Raw genomic sequence first — 15,728 nt, forward strand, 5'->3', positions numbered from 1 at the left:
TGTCATCTTCAGAAATGTCATTGGCAAGGAAAGTAAGAGCAAAGATAAACCAATCTGACTACATCTACCTGAAAAAAAAAAAATGCTTCCACAACAAACCATCACCAAAACAATAATATATATCCTATGAAAAAAAAAAGATATTTGCATACAAATATTCCCCACATAACTGTTCAAACTAGATTCTGTTATCATTTCTTTCAACAATTTCAGTTGTGTTATATTTAGGAGATAACTCAGAAGTAAGATATATGATGTCACTATGGTTGCACAAAAGTAATAGGTAGAAGCTACAGAGTGCTTTCCCCATGGTCTGTTTCAAGGATTCAAAAGAGGAAAGTGGGAGGATGTTGAAAGGGGCTTGGAGGCAAAGTGCCCTCTGGTAGAGAGAGATGTCATTTTCTTACTAGATAAGATGTACTGACTTCTGTTAACAAATAAAATACTTCCTCAATAAAAATAAATTCAAAAGAAATGCCTTCTCTTAAGCTGTAGTAGAACAACTACATTTATGTCATTCGTAACTGGAAAGTATTTTCCATAAAACCATCATCATAATAGTTACAATCTGTGTATAGTCACTGAAAGTTTACATTATGATATAGCTATTTTAAGATGTTTCATGTTGATACCCCTACAAAGCATTAGGGTAGCCAGACGTTTTTGGTTTTTCTGCAGCTAAACTCTTTATCATTCAGACGTCATTCCTAACAAGCAGCTGCCTGTAATAACTCTTGGAAAGCAGCAAGCTAAATTATTATTAAGAATGGAAACCAGATAAGCCTAGTGTTATGTGGAGATTGATTGATTACTTCTTAGCCATGTGACTTCCAACAAGTTACTTATCAAGTTAGGTATCAATTTCCTAATCTATTAAATGAGGGTAATACCCACCTTTATAAATATTGTCAAGCGTTTTATAAAGGAGTATGTATAGCACCTGCTACTTCCTGAGATGTCTTTCATGCCCATAAATCTGTGCCCCCCAAAAATATATACTCAATTTTGGTTTTCTGCAAATGTCACCTGAGGTTTCTTCTATGTGCTCAGGAAATCTTTTTATCATTTGTAAAATTTAAGTTTAAAAAAAATTTTCATTCAGGATTCTAAACTTCTAGAATAACATTATGTTAGCTGGGAATAGTCAGAATAGCCAGCCAAAGTGATAATACTGGCCATTCTGTAGTCATGTTATCTGTCTCACCAGTCTCACACTAGCACCTAATGTCTGCTGTATGCTTTCTGTTCATTGCTGTTTTTAAGATTTTGGTGCTGCTCGCTCCAAGATAGAGATGGAATAGAGTAGGGAAAGAGAATTTTATGAATTATATGATCTACTAAACTAATTATTACTTTTCTGAGAGTTTATCCTATGCTTCTAATTCTCTTTCATTATTCTTTATTTTCAAATAAAATTTTTGTGTATATGTTTTCTGGGACTGTTCTGGGAGCTTTTTCTTATGTGATATATAGTTATATGTAATCAGATCTGTTGATGGTAGGACTTTTGAGGCTAGGATTCTTCAATTTCTGTTATTCTAATTCACCTTTGACAAAACCAGCAAATGACCCTTCTATTATCCAGCTTCCTTTGATGTAAAGTTATTCTTTTACAATTTTATTATATGAATGCAAGTTAATCCCTGAAAATTGCACTAACCATGATATTTGAGTAATGTTAAGATTTTTCATCTACAGTCATAACACCCTGAAGATGCCTGATCTCGGAAGATTTTTCTCTCTTCTGATTCTACAATCTTCTGTAATGTCTAAATCATAGTTTTCCTTTTAACCTTTGTGTTTATGTATGCTAGCTTAGTAACCCTAACATTAACATTAATCTCATATGTAGTTGGGCAGAAAAATCAAATTATATAATAGGTCTCAGGGTTTAGGTGTCAATAATTGAGTGTTAGTAAGGTTAATCCATCTAAAGATAATTACATAAACTTGATTCTTTAAAGGAAACATATCTAACTTACTATCTCAAGTATGTATTAATGTGCACTATAAAATTTTGGAATCAAATTTTTCTTGTCAGCTGCCTATCTAATTAAATTAAAATATTTACTCTTTTCAAAAAGATGTGATAGATCTACACTGACCATGAAAATTAGTGAATAAACTCTGTTGCTTTTAAATATCTTTTATATATGTCCAGTCTCTCTTTGATAATACCCTCATACTACTTAAAGAAACCAAACAGTTCTTGTCCATGATAATGCAAACAGGTATTGTGATCAGAGTAAAGTTTTATGTTACATGGATTTTTTCCTAACTTCAAAGAAGCAGTTATGGTTTAGGAGACAGAAAAAAAAAAAAAAACAACAGTAGGAGATTCAATTTGGTATTAATTATTGACTCAGAATTTCTATATCCTAAATAATTCTTATATATGTTTACTCAGAGAAATAATTATTTCAGGGGGGCAAATGGTGGCATACCTGGTTAAGTGCTCACATTACTGTGCACAAGGATCCAAGTTCAAGCCCCTGGTCCCCACCTACGGGGGAAAGAAAGCTTCACGAGTTGTAAAGCAAGGCTGCAGTTGTCTCTGTTTCTCTCCCTCTCTAGCTTCTATCTCTAAATTTGTTTCTGTTTCTGTCCAATAATAAGTAAATAAATAAAAATGAATAAAACATTTAAAAATAAGAGAAATAGTTATTTCTGAACAATAAAGATGATAAATAGTAGATAAAAGAGAGGCTTGTGTTTTATGAGAAATAAGTGATAAATTTCATATTAAATAACTTTGACATTTTCTTTATTGGAACAAAGTAGTTGTAAAACTTTCTCAGGCAAATGGAACAAAACAAAGCAAAAATGATTTTTTTCCCTTGAGTCATTTATTATGGTTATTTATGCTGAATTAGTTGCTAGCTTTATTCAGTAGATTTTTTTTCAGAAGATAAATATCAGCTTCTTAATTCTTTCCCTTTTCTATGTTAAATTAGATTCATTCAGTACTGCTTAATTTACAACCATATCTCAAATCTTTATGCCTCTGTTAATAAGCACAACAGTTACAATGGGAGACTGGGTTGCCAAGATATGACAATGAATTTTTGTGAGATAAATCTGTGACACATGACTAAAGTTCTTTCAAAGAAAAAATAAAATTGCTAAGGGCCTACTAATTACCTTTATAACTTTTTAATGAAGTGTGAAATGCTTTATTAACTGTCATCCTATTAAAAGAGTCCATATTATATACTATTTCTTGTCTACTTTTATGTATTTGTGACGACTACAATTATAACATTAGGTAAACTAGAGAAGAAAAATGAGAAAGTATTAACTGTTCCCTTATGATTGTCAAAATAGATTTTGAGTAGAACATAATGACACAAGAAGCATGCTTTGAAATCCTTTGTCTTTAAACCAGTTCTTAGTTGAGTACCATTGGAGCAGTTTTTCTAGTCACAGGGAAATGTGTATATTGATATTTGTTAGTTTTAATTATAAAATAAAATTTTATAATTAAATGTTTAACTAGGATGAAGCTTAAATTAAGGCTTAGGTCAGGGCAAGCTGAACAGCTCAACTGGTATGGTTACAGATTTTTTCTTTTTTTGTAAAATTTCTTGAATTTTACTTACATTTACTAGTACTACCCTCTTATCTACATTTCAGATAATTTCTTTTCTTTAAATCTTTATTAGTGATTTACTATTGATTTAAAAATTATAAAACAACTGGTATAATTCTATACTTTTCCCACCACCAGAGTTCTGTATGCCCATTCCCTTCATTAGGTCTTCCAAGATCACAGAAATGGGTTGACTATTATTTCTCTAACTATCTATCTCTATTGATATATATATTTGCCCGTATTTTCTATGGTCCTGCATGTTTTTCTTTGTTTGTTTGTTTGTTTGCCTCCAGGGTTATTGCTGGGGCTCAGTGGCTGCACGACGAATCCACTGCTCCTGGAGGCTATTTTTTCCCTTTTGTTGCCCTTATTGTTTTTATCATTGTTGTGGTTATTGTTGTTATTGTTGGATAGGACAGAGAGAAATGGAGAGAGGAGGGGAAGACAGAGAGGGGGAGAGAAAGATAGACACCTGCAGACCTGTTTCACCGCTTGTGAAGCGAACCCCCCTGCAGGCGGGGAGCCGGGGCTCAAACCGGGATCCTTACTCTGGTCCTTGTGCTTTGAGCCATGTCCATGTGCACTTAACCTGCTGCGCTACCGCCAACCCCAGGTCCTGCCTTCTTATTCTTTTCCTAAGTCACACCTACTATTTCTGAGTGTGCTCCCTTTTTTGTCTTCTCTCTCTCTCTCTCTTCCTCTTTCTCTGTCTCTTTCTCTCTCTTCTCTGGGTCCTGATGGAATTGAGTTCAGAGCCTTCTGGTCATCTTCCCCCCCTAATACTAACCCCTCTAGGAGTATGGACCAAAATTCTTTATGGGGTACAGAAGGTGGGACTTCTGACTTCTGTAATTTCTTCTCTGCTGGACATGGGCATTGGCAGATTGATCCATACCCCCAGCCTCTTTCTGTCTTTCTCTAGTGAGGCAGGGCTCTGGGGAGCTCATGAGGTTCCAGGGACCACTGATGAGGTCATCTGCCAAGGGAAGTCAGGATGGAATCATAGTAGCACCTGGAACATGATGGCTGAAAGTCAGTAAGATAAAAAGCAGGACAAAATGTTTAATAAACAATAACTATAATGTAGGATTAGAGCAGATGAAAGTAGGAATCTTAGTGCAAAAAGAAACTAGGATGTCTATTTTAGGACTGTTTCTAGGAATCTATATCTTAATAATCTTGCTCGATCTTGATAGCTAACATGGGAGTAGACTAAAAATATTGTCTGGGAAGCTGATGTCAGAGTTGAGAATAGAACTAGAAATTGGGATTAGGGTAGAGAGTTGCTTACAAACTTGAAAAAATTCATAAATACAATTAGCTGTTTACCACAACTATCAAACCCAGGGTCCATGGCTCTTCGTATTTAGCACCAGAGTCTGTACAACATCAGAGTGCTATCACACTGTGCTCACAGTCTTTGATCACAGCTAGGAGCATTCTAGGCTAAACTCACTTCAGAACCAGTCTTCCTTGGAATGGCAACTTAAGCCTCCCTTCAGAGAATGAGGCAGTCCCTACCATTGCTAGTTCATATTGAGTGGAAGGTCCTGAAGAAGCCTACATAAGTGCTTATGATAACATCCCCAATGGAAATGACCAGTGATGGTAAAGAGAGATATTTATTAGGGTCTAGAAGATGGCTGTTTTTCCAAAGGCTGTGTTCACCTCATTTTCAGGTACAGTGTAGATCCTTGAAATTTTTCTGTAATATTATATAGATAATGAGCTCAGGCTGACTTCTCATTGCATGATGACCTCTATTCTTTTGTGTACAAGATAACCTGCCAAGTTTTAACTTGTCAGAAAATTTGTGATAAATTTTTTAATCATGGCATGTTAAAATTTCATAAACATAGATGTGGTGTTAAAAAAACCTCATTATCATAAAAAAATTCATTTCAACTTTCTCATACTTTTTTATTAAATCGGGTAAAGTTGAATCATTTCCATGACTTTATAAGGCAATTTCATTAAATATTTATTTCATATTTCTACAATATTCTGCTGCCCTTCTGTTTACAGATTTTCTAGCAGCTTTCACTCAAAAGTTGATATGCTGCTCAGGGGTAATTAAATGTTCTTATAAAATCCTATCATTCTGAAGAATTGAGTTTTCTTACTATCCTTTTATTGTTTTAAGGTACATTTTATATTGGAGGAAAAGGTTCACTGAACAACCTATTACAGACTTTTGTAGTGTGATAAGAATCAATTCCACAGCTCCAGTTGGTAAGTATACACCTTAAATACCATATTTCTCCTATAATTCAAAAGTCCAATGGCATAATTTTACCTTACTAAATTAATACTCTCTGACTTTAATAATAGCTAAAATTGAATTGTCATGTGTATGTCACCTAACTTCAATAAAAATAAAGCAAACCTACATAACAGAAGATTCTTTTTTTTTTATGTTAATAATTTATTGGCATGAGTCAGACAGAGGAGGGGGGGCACTGCAAAGTGCAGATAGAGTAAATAAGTGGTAACTCTGGGTAATTCTTTTTTTTTTATTATTTAAGAAAGGATTAATTAACAAAACCATAGGGTAGGAGGGGTACAACTCCACACAATTCCCACCACCCAATCTCCATATCCCACCCTCTCCCCTGATAGCTTTCCCATTCTCTATCCCTCTGGGAGCATGGACCCAGGGTCATTGTGGGTTGTAAAAGGTGGAAGATCTGGCTTCTGTAATTGCTTCCCTGCTGAACATGGGCGTTGACTGGTCGGTCTATACTCCCAGTCTGCCTCTCTCTTTCCCTAGTAGGGTGGGTCTCTGGGGAAGCGGAGCTCCAGGACACATTGGTGGGGTCTTCAGTCTAGGGAAGCCTGGCCGGCATCCTGATGACATCTGGAACCTGGTGACTGAAAAGAGAGTTAACATACGAAGCCAAACAAATTGTTGAGCAATCATGGACCCAAAGTTTGGAATAGTGGAGAGGAAGTGTTAGGGGGGTACTCACTGCAAACTCTAGTGTACTTCTGCTTTCAGGTATATATTTTGCAGTAGTTTACGAATACGTGTGAACATATGCTGTCTCTATATCTAGGTTTTGGGACTTTGTTAGAAAGTGAACCACCTGAGATGAAATTAGAGTATACTATGAAAGGAAAGGTCTCACCCGAGTAATGAAGCTGAAGGGTTGTCATTCCACATGTGAAGTCTCTGGACACAGTCTGAAGTGAAGCATGTTGAGGTGGCAATCGTTGTGTTGGTTAGGTTGTGATCGACAGATGCAATATTATTTGATATTGATTGGGAGATGCATACAGGAAAGTGGGCCCTATCCAAGGGTTCCAGGACTGGGGGAAGTAGAGGCTCTATAGTGGAGATGTGAGGTTCCTGCTGTCTTATGGTTCAAAAGACAATCGATAGTTAATGTTATCATCACATTAATTGGTAATTGGGTTAACTTTGAAAAGTCCTTTTGTTATGGTTTGCTGTACAGTACCCAGTATCTTGTATATAGCTGTGCTATTGGTTGCTTCTAATCTACTTGGTCTAGGCTTTTGAGAGAGTCTGCATATCAATTACACAGCCTATATATTGAAAAGACTCAGTTTGTGTTTTGAAAAACTTCGAGACATACAATTAATTTTCCCCCTCTCGTATTAATTAACTAGTGATTTCTATGACTACATTTTACTAGGAGTGTACATAAACACCATTCCCACACCAAAAGACTGTGACCCATCGCTCCCACCCATTCCCACCCCCCACTGTCCAAGGAAGCTGCATGTCTACCCCTCACCACAGGGTTTTTACTTTGGTGCCCTACTTACAATTTGGTCAGATCCTGCTTTTAGTTTCCCTTTCAGATCTTCTTACTCAACTTCTGTTGATGAGTGGGATCATCCCATACTCATATTTATCTTTCTGACTTAGCTCACTTAATATAATTCCTAACAGAAGAGAGATTCTAGCAGAACATGTGTATGATAGACAGACAGACAGACACACACACACACACACACACACACACACACACATTTTCTGGTGCCTAGGAAATAAGCTTTAGCATAAGCTGCACACATGTACTTTTCAGAAAACAATAAATCCTTCTGAAAAATGTTGTGAATATTTTTTTATCATTTATTTTCTTTTACCTTCAACAGAAGAACAAGAGAATTATTTTTTGTTATGTGATGTTTTACCTGAAGATAGAGTACTTAGAGAAGAACTTCAGAAACAGAGACTGGTAAGAATTGCTTTAAAGGGTGGGCAGTGTGTTGGAAATGGATACAAAGTCACTTTTTAAATTTTGTTTATTTATTTATTTCCAGAATATTTTTTATTCTGGAAACTATCAAATATACACAAATGAGGAAACAACACATAAAAATTTTAAAACAGAAAAAATATAGACTTGATTGAAGATTAAAGCATTTCATGTTAAAAATGCAGAAGGAATTTTTGGCTTTGTTTTGCTTCCTGGATTATCTCTAAAATAACAACACTACACATTTTAGTGTAATTTTAGCTGCCTGACACATGCTAGGGTTCAGCAGTCGTGGAAAACTGCCCTGAGCTAAATTGAGTTGAATTGATTAACTTTTTTTTCTCCTCTTCCCTGGAATGTGCCATGCACTAGCACTTCTTTCATTCTCTTTTATGAATCGAGCATATGGCTTCATCAGCATAGTAGTCATTCTCATTTTCAGCTTTAACCATAAGTAAGCTAATTTGAAATTCTCATTGACTTTATGATAGTTTATACAGATGTGACACTTTTTTTCACAAATTACGCATTAACTTTTGATATCTTTTTTATTGGTTAAAAGGCATTTGGCCATTATATGTGATTTAATCTCAACTGTTATTTGAAATTGGCTTGTTCTTCTCTTAGTGGTTTGTTACAACTGTTCCTTGTATCTTTTGATTTGGCTAGATATGTTAGAAGATAGAGCTATTATTTCAGTATGTCTGCTAAATCCTCCAGAGATATTGGAAGAAAATAAATCCTATCTATCATAGTTATGATTTGAAAAAGTACCCTGAAGCATATTTTATTTTGTAAACATTCCAAATAATATTTCTCCCAGAAGGAGAGGTAATATTGTTGGATGTTGATTTATATGTAAGAAAAATCCGCTTTTCCTGTAGCAGCAAGCCCAGTGAAGAAATGGAATTTCCTGAGTCTCTTCTTCTTTCTCTGTAATGATGTCTGAGGAAACTTGCAAATCAAGGGTGAATTTGCTGTCATATTTAATGGATTTTGTTTGCTTGAACTTAGTCATATATTTTTTTATTTTCCATGTTGTTGTTTTTTTACTTTTGTTCACAATGGTCTCAATGAAGAATGATCAAATTATCATCATCCAGGCTGAGGAGATAGCATGCAAAAAGACTTTAAAGTCTAAGATGCCAAAGGCCCTCGGTTCAATCCCTAGTACTACCATAAACCAGAGCTGAACAGTGCTCTTACTAAAAAAAAAAAAATCATAATTCTAGTAGCCCTAAAATTTCTAAGCAAAAACTCAAACTTACTACTTCAACCACAACTGCTACTGAGTATATAGAATGTTCACTATATAACTGCAGATAGTCTCAAGTTCCCAGAAATATCACTATCTATGAAACTTAGGTGACCTTTTAAACTTTTGATGCCAGAGCCTGTGAGATAGCATAGTGGCTATGCAAAAGTTCCAAGTACTAAGATCAGTCCCTGCCACCATCATAAGTCAGTGCTCTGGTTAAAAAAGAAAAATAAATGTTTTTCCAGTTTGTATGTGGTGTGTGTGTTGCCATACCACCTAGCAATTCTGTGATACCAAGTGTGTGCCCTACAACTCAACTCAGTTCTAATTCTGTCAGGGTATATTACATAATTTTGCTTTACTAGAGACCATCAAATCCCACAAGGGCTCAGTACAGTAAGATGACCCTCCATTTCAGATGCTAATCACAAGTCCAGGTTGATGCTGTCTATTCTTAACTGATAGATATAAATCATAAATTCCCAACACCCTCTTATTTGGGGAAAATTAATTTATCTGAATTACACACTGAGCTGGGAAAACCAGTTTACTCTCTAGATTACTAGTTTATTACAAAAGATAGTGATGGTTAGGAATCAGCAACAAGATGAAGAGATAAAGGGAAAGGTCCTAAGCAAAGAAACTGCTGTCCTTATGAAGTATGGGGCCCAACAGAGCAACACATGAATGTGTTTTGGTTCATCAACCTGAATGTTTTCCTAACTCTCCTTTCGGGGCTTCTGGGAAACCTTCCTTACATAGACATGATTGATCATATCTTTCTCCACTGTGCCACCTCCTGGACCGATCATATCTTTCATGATTGAGCTCTCCTGGTACCTATCTCTCCTTAAAGGTCAGGGTTGGAACTGAAGGTTCCATTCTTCTAATCACAGGTTTGACTGCTGGGGCAACCACACCCTTCCTTAGGTTGCCTAGGGGTTTTACAAATCATTGCATTAAGATAATAAAAGACCATTTTAATAGTTCCCAGCACACATGCAGTGACACAGTGATGGACTTGATGAAAATGAATATCAGGAACACAGACTGGAGATGGTATACTGCAACAAAACAAGGGACTCCGGGGAGGGAATGAGGGAAAGGGGCTAGGGAGAGTGGGGTTCTTGGATCCTAGATTGGGGGGGAGGGGTATGTAACTTATACATGTTATGTAGAATTGGGAAACCATACACATGTATAGACAGAAGTATTGTAATTTGTTAAGCCCCACCAAAAAATAACATCAAAACACTTTAAACAGAGTATGATGAATTGATGTCAATGCATACATATCCATTGAATTCTTGTATGACTAGACAATGTTTTAAATACAATGGATATTTCATATCTTAGAAGAGTATAGTTTAGAAAAAAAATATCTTGGTAATGATAATAATCATTTTATGACCATTAAGTCAAATAATGTTTGTAATAATACTTAGTAAAGTACCTGCCACAAAGCAGTCAATAAATGTTGCTGATGATATAAATAATTATTATTTTCTTAACTTTCTCCAGCTAGATGAGTAGTAGGAGAACTGTAGAAAAGAGACAGAAGCTATAAATGGATGTAAATGTACAAAGTCTATCCAAGGAAAAATTGAGGAATTCCAGTATTCTGGGTCTGCACACCGTCTCCTCGGCCATTGGGAGACAGAGGTCAAAAGTGGCCCCTGGGGGTCCTGAGGTAGCTTAGTGTGCCAAGGGCAAAGAGCGCAGAGAGACAGCACAGTCAGCTCTGGGAAAAGCCTCTGAGGACAATTCGTTTATTGAAAGAAAAAGCAGGTAGATATAGACCATAACTCAGGGGGAAGGCTTGGTGTATCCATTAACCCAAACACAGAGCAACACAATGCATAGTTACATTTTACCAACAGACTGTTTGATCATAAGCTTTACAAATGTACATTTTTCTGGAGGTAAATTGCAGGCACTTTAGGGCAGCAGAAGAGAGGAAAAGCTGAGCAATGTTTCCTGGGGTTTTAAAGTTAACACAGTAATCCATGGCTTTTAATTAAAGAAGGAAAGGTAAGGAAGAGGCATGTGTAGAAAGGCGCCCATGACCAGGGTTCCAGCCATTATAAATTCCAGAGGCAGGGAACCTTAGCCCTTCTCTCAACCTGAAGGGAGAGTTGGGGGCCAACTCGCTAGGATCTCATGGAAACAATGGCCTGGACTTTCCAGGATAGTAGGCCCATTCTCCAACACAGTATTGCTTAAGTAGGGAAGAATTTTGGAAGAACATGAGATAGATATATTTTTTAAAATTTTTTTATCTTTATTTATTTATTGTATAAAGACAGCCAGAAATTGAGAGGGAAAGGGGAGATAAGAGGGAAAATACAGAGAGACACCTGTAGCACTGCTTCACCACTTGCAAAACTTTTTCCCCTGCAGGTGGGGACCAGCTGTTCTAATTTGGGTCCTTGTGCACAGTAAAGTGTGCACTCAACCAGGTGCACCACCCCCTGGCCCCAATTTAAAGAGTTAAGATAGGGCTAAATTTTGGAAGTCCTATGGTGCTTCATTGACCTTCAATTATCATTGTAGTGATAAAGATCCACTGCTATTTCCTGTTGTTCCTGACAGATATATATATATATATATATACATATATATATATATATATATATATATATGTATATAGTAGCTATGTAAAGTTCCATTTAAAGGTGACAAATCCCAACAAAGGACAGACCAACATGGAAATTCTAAGAGAAGTAAAGTATTTCTGAGTGACAGTGCTTAGCCTGTGATATATTGAGGCAGTTATTTAATGTCTGTCTCTTAATGAGGAAACTGTGGCACAAAGATTAAATCACCTAGCACCACATAGTGAATGAGTAACAGAACTGAGATTTTAAATCAAGTGTGCCTGATCCAAATCTTTTGAGAGCCATGACAAGCCATTCTTCTGGTGGCTATCAGTAATGCCTCCCACCAGCTTTGTAGGTTCCAGGAATTGCTCTGATCGCGATGTTCATTGTCTCACAGATCTGTGTAGGGAAGACATTTGGGCTAGAACTGGAGCTCTATGAAAGGAGATTTACCATAAATTCCTGCTGGGAATCATAGTTATTAGAAATAAAAAATAAAGTAAAACAATTTATATATATATATATATATATATATATATATCTTTTTTCTTTACCAAGGTAACAAGATTTGAAAATAATTATATTAAATGGTGGCAAGAATATTAAAGAACAAATACTTGTTCACATGCTTTTTTAAATTGGGGGGGATTAATGGTTTACAGTAAATACAGTTGTTACATATGTAAAATTTCTCACTTTTCTGCGTTTCTTTTTCTTTTATTTATTTATTTATTTTTATTTAAGAAAGGAGACATTAACAAAACCATAGAATAAGAGGGGTACAATTCTGCACAATTCCCATTACCTGATCTTCCCATTCTATATCACTCTGGGAGTATGGATCCAGGGTCGTTGTGGGTTGCAGAGGGTGGAAGGTCTGGCTTCTGTAATTGCTTCCCCGCTGAACATGGGCATTGACTGGTTGATCCATACTCCCAGTCTGCCTCTCTCTTTCCCTAGTAGGGTGGGGCTCTGAGGAAGCAGAGCTCCAGTTACACATTGATGGGGTCGTCTGTCCAGGGAAGTCTGGTCAGCATCTTGCTGGCATCTGGAACCTGGTGGCTGAAAAGAGAGTTAACATACAAAGCCAAACAAATTGTTGAACAATCATGGACCCAAAGACTGGAATAGTGCAGATGAAGTGTTGGGGGTTATTCCCTGCATGCTCTTGTGTACTTCTGCTTTTTTTTTTCCCCCTAGTTTATGGGCACGGGTGAACCTATGCTCTATCTCAGGGGACCTGGACTATACCTAGGTTTGGGGACTTTATTGGGGAGTGGACCACCTGGAATGGAATTAGAGAATACTATGAAAGGAAAGGTCTCACCCGAGTGATGGAGCTGAAGGGTTGTCATTCCACACCTGAAGTCTCTGGTCACAGTCTGAAGTGAAGCGGTGGCACTCGTTGCGTTGATTAGGTTGTGATCCGTGGATGCAATATTATTTGATTTGAATTGAGAGCAGCATGTAGAAAAGTGGGCCCCACCCTAAGGTTCCAGGACTGGGGGAAATATAGGCTCTATAGTGGAAATGTGAGGTTCCTGCTGTCTTAGGGTTCAAGAAGACAATGGATAGTTATTGTTATCGTCACATTATTTGGTGATAGGGTTAACTTTGAAAAGTCCCTTTGTTAGGGTTTGGGGTATAATACCCAGCATCTTGTATATAGCTGTGTTACTGGTTGCTTCTGTTCTCCCTGGTCTAGGTTTTTGGGAGAAACAACATATCAAAGACAGCCTATGTATTAAAAAGACTTTTCTGCTTTTCTAAGTAAAAACTTTCACATTGTTCTTGAAAAGCACTTTGCCAATATGTATTGGGAGGGACTCTTGAAAATAAGTCCTCTATACCTGTGGACATCTGATTTTTGACAAGAGGCCCAAACTATTAAATGGAAAAAGATAATCTCTTCAACAAATGGTATTATGGGGGACAGGCAGTGGTGCACCTGGTTAAATGCACACATTACAATGTGCAAGGACACAGATTCAAACCCCTGGTCCCCACCTGCAGGGGGAAAGCTTCATGAGTGGTGAAGCAGGGCTGCAGGTGTCTCTCTCCTCTCTATTACCTCTATCATCTTCTCAAACTGTCTCTATCTAAGAAATAAATAAAATATTTTTAAAATATATCATTGGGAAATTTGGATTGAAATTCAGAAGAATGAAACTGAACTACTACATTTTACCACACACAAAAGTAAACTCCAAATGGATCAAGGTTTTGGATGTTAGACTAGAAACTATCATCTACTTAAAGGGAAATATTGGCAGCACTGTTTTTCCTCTAATTTTTATAGGTATCAATAACATAAGTCCAGTTGCAAGGAAGACTGAAACAAAAATAAACAAATGAGACCACATCAAATTGAAGAGCTTCTGCACAACAAAAAATGTCACCCCTCAAATAAAGAGACTCCTTACAGAATAGAAGATCTTTACATGCCATACATCAGATAAAAGCCTAGTAGCCAAACAACATAAAGAGTTCACCAAACTTAGCAACAACAACAACAAAAAGACTCCATCTAAAATTGGGGTGAAGATATGAACAGAATATTCACTAAAGAAAAGATTCAAAAGGCCAACGAACATGAAAAAATGCTCCAAGTCATTGGTTGTCAGAGAAATGCATACAAAGACCACAATGACATACCATTTCACTCCTATGAGAATATCATAAATTAGAAAAGATAGTAATAAAAATTGTTGGAGACGATGTGGGGTCAAATGAACCCTCCTATACTGCTGGTGGGAATGTAAATTGGTCCAAGCACTGTGGAAAGCAGTCTGGAGAACTTTCAGAAGATTAGAATTAGGCCTACCCTATGACCTGCCAATTCTTCTCCTGGGGATATATCCTAAGTAATTAAAAACACCCATCCAAAAAGATATGTTTACACCTATGTTCATAGCAGCACAATTTGTAATAGCCAAAACCTGAAAGCAAGCCTAGGTTTCTAACAACAAATGAATGACTAAGAAAGTTGTGGCATATATACACAGTGGAAGACTAACCTGTTAAGAATGACTAATTTAGGGGGTAGATAGCATAATGGTTATGCAAACAGACTCTCATGTCTGAGGCTCCAAAGTCCCAGGTTCAATCCCCTGCACCACCATAAGCCAGAGCCGAGCAATGCTCTGGCAAAAAAAAAAATGATTAATTTATTTTCTTCACCTCATGTTGAATGGAGTGTGAAGGAATCATGTTAAGTGACAGAATGAAGAAAGAGAAGGATGACTATGAAATGATCTGACTCATGGACAGAAGTTGAGAAACAAGAACAAAATGGAGAAATACAAAGTAGAATTTGGACTGGGTTTGTTGTATTACATCAAAGTAAAGGATGCTGGAAAGGGGCTTTCAGGTCCTGCTGCATGTTGGAAGAAGACTTGGGCTGGGGGTGAGGGTGTTTTGCAAAAAATGAGAAATTTTTCATTTACACCATGAATAAATGATTCTTACTGTAAATCATTAATCCAATAAATTTAAAAAATGCTCAGTAGCTAGATGTAACATTTAATTAAGTAAGGAAAAGAGAAGATATTTAACTACATAGAAATGTTTTTTAATCACTACTATAAATATCATCTTGAGAGGTCATTCATGACAACTATAAATATTTTATGAAAAATTATACCTATATATCAGTTTGACTTCTAGAGAAAAAGTTTTGTTTTTATTGCTACTTCAAATATACTGCTTACATACACACACAATATGAAACCCTAAAATTATCTACTGCCCACTAAAAGCATTTCTCCTCATGTAATTTTTCTATGCATATTTATTTAGTTTTAATTTCTTTATTATAGCTTTAATAATGGTTTATAAGATTATAAAATTAAAGAGGTATATATAGTTCCACACTACATCTACCACCTAAGTCCAGTGCCCCCTCACTCCCTTATTTATAGCAACCATAATTCTCACAAAATCTCAGCAACAGTTTGAATTCTTTCTTCCTTTTCAAATTAATGTGTCTCAATTTTCTATATTCTACATAAGCAGTAAATCATTCAGTAGTTGTTTTTCATCTCCTTACTTCA

The 15,728-nt window shown here is 36.3% G+C and overlaps 1 protein-coding gene across 1 annotated transcript in view; it reads left to right on the forward strand.

The window, feature by feature from the left end:
* ZNF277 (zinc finger protein 277) overlaps window positions 1–15,728 on the forward strand; it is a 127,142-nt gene that overhangs the window by 58,346 nt on the left and 53,068 nt on the right. Inside the window, exons 3-4 of the mRNA XM_060196440.1 lie at window positions 5,736–5,824; window positions 7,715–7,797. Of these exons, the coding sequence (XP_060052423.1) occupies window positions 5,736–5,824; window positions 7,715–7,797 (172 nt within the window). The remainder of the gene's footprint in view (window positions 1–5,735; window positions 5,825–7,714; window positions 7,798–15,728) is intronic.

The sequence above is a fragment of the Erinaceus europaeus genome, chromosome 8 (assembly GCF_950295315.1).
Source record: "Erinaceus europaeus chromosome 8, mEriEur2.1, whole genome shotgun sequence".
In the NCBI taxonomy this organism is placed as follows: Eukaryota; Metazoa; Chordata; class Mammalia; order Eulipotyphla; family Erinaceidae; genus Erinaceus; species Erinaceus europaeus.